At 42.4% G+C, this 5,372-nt stretch overlaps 1 protein-coding gene across 1 annotated transcript in view; it reads right to left on the minus strand.

The window, feature by feature from the left end:
* Positions 1–5,096, minus strand: part of Btc (betacellulin) — a 50,901-nt gene extending 45,805 nt beyond the window's left edge. Inside the window, exon 1 of the mRNA XM_008843529.3 lies at positions 4,785–5,096. Within this exon, the coding sequence (XP_008841751.1) occupies positions 4,785–4,848 (64 nt within the window). The 5' untranslated portion in view covers positions 4,849–5,096. The remainder of the gene's footprint in view (positions 1–4,784) is intronic.
* Positions 5,097–5,372: the final 276 nt, after the last annotated feature.

Genomic DNA, 5,372 nt, shown 5'->3' on the forward strand with positions numbered 1-5,372 from the left:
AGATACAGTAATCATCATCATAAAGTATACTCATTTTAACCAGACCGCTTTCCTCTTGTTCGATTTGTGAGCATTCTATTATGAGGGGGCAAGTTTAGCTATAAGAACAGCATAAATATCTAGGAAAGCAGCTAATTTTAAGATGGATAAACTCCACAAAGTATTTGTGAATGGAGTTCTCCACAGAAACAAGGAACATTAACCATCTTGAAAGGAGGCTGGGACCTCCTTCAGTAGAAGAATTTCATGCTTGTCAGATCAGGTGACTTAAGAATGGTTTTAACTTCATAACTGAATGATGATATTAAATACTTGTCAGATCAGATAGAATTTTGTATGCAAAGCATAGAGGAGTAAGCCCAAAACCTATTCTCCCCCATAAAGTCTTTTATCTCCTACCTGAAGAATAAGTACTCTGAATTAGAAAGTGTCTTCTGTCATGCAAGTACATTCAAGTATGTTCATCAGTTACATGAGGCCTTTTTCCTAACAGATTATCAATCTATATCTGTTGAATGAATAACATATAAAGGGTACACTAGAGACATTACCTCACTCCCGCCCCCCAAAATCCTTGCTGAGGAAAAGAAACACAGTTTTATCAAGGTATAATGATGAAGCCAAATGTTATCTGCAGCATGGAGTTTACAGACATTAACATGAGATTATTACCATTAGTTCTATTCTTTTAGTACATTGTAAATTCAAATATCTTTGTGATATGATAGGGAAATGTTAATCAGAAATTGTGAGACATGATGTAAGTTGTGTGATATAAGTTCAAAATACTTGACATTGGTTTTGGAAGGTAAGCCATTGGTAAGTCAGAAACTGTTCTCACTAAGTTAACAAGACACAAGAGTTACTGGAACCAGATTATGCTCTCACGGTATGCCTTTAAATAGTGAACAGATGCAAGCAGGACTCAGGGTGATATCACTACAGGGTGTTCCCTTCTTTTGGCAAGGAAGAACTTATGGATCAGTCTCTTTATTATTTAAAGACCATAGCAAGATATATATTTGACTGAAGCCCATAACCCACAATTGTAAGAAATGAGAATTATTCCACTGGTGTCATTTCTCATATACAATGACAAAGCTGAAAACAGAGTATACAAGTATCTCTTCTTGAATGGTTCACTCTCAACCATTGGAATTAGATTTTTATCAATAATTGAATTTGGTTAACAATTAAGAGAATACAGATAAGAAGTCTAAATCATGATTTTTATAAAAATTCCTTTGAATAGTTTTAATAAAATAAAAGCAACTCACTGGGTCATTGCGGTGGCACATGCCTTCAAACCCAGCACATGGAAAGCAGAGGCAGGTTGATCGCTGCGAGATCAAAGCCAGCCTGGTCCATGTAGCAAGTTCCAAGACAACTGGAGTTATAGGGAGACCCTATATCAAAAAAATACAAAATGAAATAAAAGAAATGTGGTGACACACACCTTTAATCCCAGCACTCGGGAGGCAGAAGCAGGTGGATCTCTCTGAGTTCAAGGCCAGCCGTCTACATAGTGAGTTCCAGGACAGCTGGGGCTACAGGGAGACCCTGTCTCAAAAAGACCAAAAATAAATAAATAAATAAATAAAAGCATGTCAATGGGTATAAAGGATATTATTTGCATAAATAAAAGCATATATAAAAATATGTTGTTATGTGATAAATTTATGTGTATTATATAAAGTTAATTTTTCTATGGTACACCCTTTTTTCTATCTCCAACCTGCTTTTTCCTTCATAAAGTTTCCTAAAAGGAGCATCATATAATTTGCTTATGTTAGAATGAAAATTACTCTGTATAGATTCATCTCTTTTTTAAATTTTTTTAAAAATTTTATGTGTATGTGTATATTGCCTGCATGTAGGTAAGTGTACCCATGTCATGCAATGCCCACGGAGGACGGAAGAGACTGTCGGATTCATCTCTTAAATGCCAAGTGCTTTTAAAGTATATCTACACTTATGACACCTCTTCATTTTACAAATGAAGAAAACATTGTCAAGAAAGTTGTAACTTACAGGTATCTTAGAGTCACAGAACAGAAGAGGCAAAACCAGGGCTCACATCTGTCCAATGCCTGCACTCAGTGCTCTCTCCCTGTCACATACATCAAGTCGCATCACATCACATTGCTCATATTCTTTTCAAAGAGTAAAATAACATGTGGCTTAAATTAGGAGTGAGACTTAAAGTGCATGTGATAGAAATAGGAACACTTAATGGAAACAGTGATGCCAACAAATTACATCCTTTGGCACTTTGCAAGGAGTTGAGCACGTCAGGAATCTAGAAACAGAATTCAACCTCCTAAGCACCCTTCAACAAGGTGGTTTAACTGTTAGGTCTCCCAGGGTCTACTATAGCACTAGATCAGAGTTTTGCTTTTTTAAAATAATTTTTGCATTTTGCTAAGGTTGGAGGGTGGGATCAACAGTGTGACAGTAAAGGGGGTACACTTCCATCAACCCTGAATAATTATTTCTGTACTGACTCTTCAGACTCAACACCACAGTTCATGCTTAAATCATGCCTATGAAACAATCAAGTCGTTTGGTCCACGGTCACTTCCCCTCATCCCACAGTGCATCCCACTGCCAGTTTTACCTCCTTTGATTCATTGTTTGCATCATATCATTTCCTATTGAAGATTTGTGACGGTGTCTGTTTAACTGCTTTGTTGATATATTTGCTCATATATTTTAATTTGCTCATATATTTTAATTTGGCTTGTCTTTTTTATTCTTCCTAACTTCTCTATATCTTCTGGCCATCTAATTGCTTCTCTTTCCAGTAGAGAATTACCATCCTGCCAGAAAAGATTACTAAATTGTTTTTCCTTGCCTACCTGCCACCCTGACTTTTTCTCATCTTTCTAATCCTCTCTGAGCTTTCAGTACTCACACGTCTTCCATGTAGCTTTTCATTACAGTCCATCCTTCACAGTGGAGCTCTCTCTTCTGTGTTTCCTGAACTTTCCCCTCATCATTTCATGTTGTCAATCTGTCATTCTCAGTTGCAACACAAGTTCCTTACATGCTCAATCACATCTAGGAAACACTTGAACTCTCTTCTACCCGCTTCCTGCATACTTTAGCATCTTGCTGACTGTAGCAGATGCTTGGTGAATACCTTGACTAAAGAACAGTCCAGACAAGGTGGAGGACGGCATTGACGGCTGCATCCACATGATGGTGACAAGAGCATCAGTGCTGTTTCTTGACCTCAGTCTCAGCTACATTATTCTTCAAGTTCTACTTTGCTCTACCACTAAGTTGATTCTAATTGCTTCTACTACAAATTAAGCCAATCCTTTCCCTCTAGCCTTGAACTTTTGTGGGATGACCATTGCTAGTTCTTAAATAACCCAGGCTTAACTTTCCAAGTGAAGAGAAGAGAAAGTCTTCCTACTGTGACTTCTCCTTAAAACAGGAAATAGTTCAGCAAGAGATCCCCAATGGCGCAGTAGTGGTAGTTTTATCTTGGTGATAACAAACAGCTGTCTAATTGGGCTTAAAGTCTGTTCAACAGGAGGTAGCTCACACCTGATAACAACAAACCTAGCTAAATGCCCATGGCTGGAGAGGTCATAAACTCCAGAGGAGCACCTACTTCTGCTGTTTTCTTAAACCAGTATCATTTTTGTTTTCTAATTACTTTTATATCCACAGATAAATGTAGCTCTGACTGACCCCTCATCAAAGAAGATTTTTTTTCTTTTGTTTTATTTGTTTTTTGCAACAGATGGAGACTATTACAGAGATCCATAACTGGTCAAAATGCAAAGGATAAGTGACTGTGGAGTGCCCAACCCCAATTGATACATTTACAATGTATCACCTAAGACTCAGAAAATCTCAGAAAGGGTAAGAGAGACAGGGGACAAGGATGCCTGCTGTAAGACAGTGTCTTCTAGACATGACTAAGAAGCTTTATCCATGAAATATGATGGCGTGTGTGTGTGTATGTATATATGTAACAGTAATTAAAGAAGAAGAGGTCATGAATTTGAGAGGGAGGGGGCACAGGAGGAGTTGGAGGCGGAAAGGGGGTGAAATGATGTAAATACATTTCTCACATATGAAGTTCTCAATAAAACAAAAGATTTAGGTTTGGAGTATTTTGTCATTTCTCTTTGCCTCCTCATCTGGAATAGAAGAGTCATGTCTCAGAAGTTGAGACTTCTCCCTCCCAGTTCCATGTGCTCTAAACTGGAATAAGAAAAGAGAGAAAAAGAAAAAGAGGGTAATAACTCATCCTAGCCCAGGGCCAATCTCTCCAGCAGTCCTGTCTCTCACCCACATTCCTGGAAAACACACACACACACACACACACACACACACACACACACACAAAGGCAAATTGCTCTCCACCTTGCATCAGAGGACTTTGCTCCTCTGCCTCCTGCTGGCATCCTCAATCCACACTCCCATACTCCTCCTTTATGAGGGTTCCCTCCCGCCTCCTCACTCAGGTCCCCTAGGGTACCTCCCAGGCACTGCTCCAGGCACACTGGCCGAGCCCTGCCACCTGAGCGCAGCTCCGGAGGGCCTACGGAATCCCTTCCGCCCTGGGGCCTCCCGCACTCCTAGGCGCAACCTCCAGCAGGTGCAACCCAGAGGAGAGACCGAATCACCTGATCCTTAACACTGCTCCAGCAGTTGGCCAAGTTCTCTGATCCTTAAACCCAAGCGCGGTTCAAGGTTCGCCCTCCCTGCGACTCCAGAACCCCTCTCTTTCCTCCTGATCTGCAGCGCCAAGAATGGCCACTTACCCAGGGCAAGGGCCAGGAGCAGGGACCGGGAGCTGGTGCCCCTGTCCAGGGCGGCCGGGTCCATCAACTGCGCTGTGCGGGGCAGAGCAGCCCCTATGCGTGTCTCCCTCCTTCTTCGTGCCCCTTCCCTGGCCCCCCCGGCACCGAGAGGGTGCTTGGAAACTAATCCAGGAGCCAGTAGGAAGCGAAACTACTCCTGCGGCTGGCACCCTTGGCTACAGGGCAGGGAAACACCCCGGGCGGCAGCCAGCGGGCTCCCAGCGTCGCCCAGCGTAGGGAGCCTCCTATTTATCCTGGAGACTCCTGCACACACCCCCGGAGAGGCGCACCACTTGGTGCTGGTAGCCTGCACGCTGATCCCACCCAACTGCCCCACACCCATACCCACACCCAAGGACTTATTTGGATGGCCCTGGGGCCAGCTCACCCACTCCCCCTGCTGGGTTGCACCTGTTTTTTCCTCTCCCCTTGGGGGAGTAAAGGAGGTAAGCAGAGCCCATGAGAGGGGCATGAAATGACCTGGCCAGCAAGCACCTACATTCAATTCAATTCATGGAGCCCCTGAGGGGGAATTAGAGCCAAACTTGT

The sequence above is a fragment of the Nannospalax galili genome, unplaced genomic scaffold, assembly GCF_000622305.1.
Source record: "Nannospalax galili isolate Female #2095 unplaced genomic scaffold, S.galili_v1.0 scaffold800, whole genome shotgun sequence".
Lineage (NCBI taxonomy): Eukaryota > Metazoa > Chordata > Mammalia > Rodentia > Spalacidae > Nannospalax > Nannospalax galili.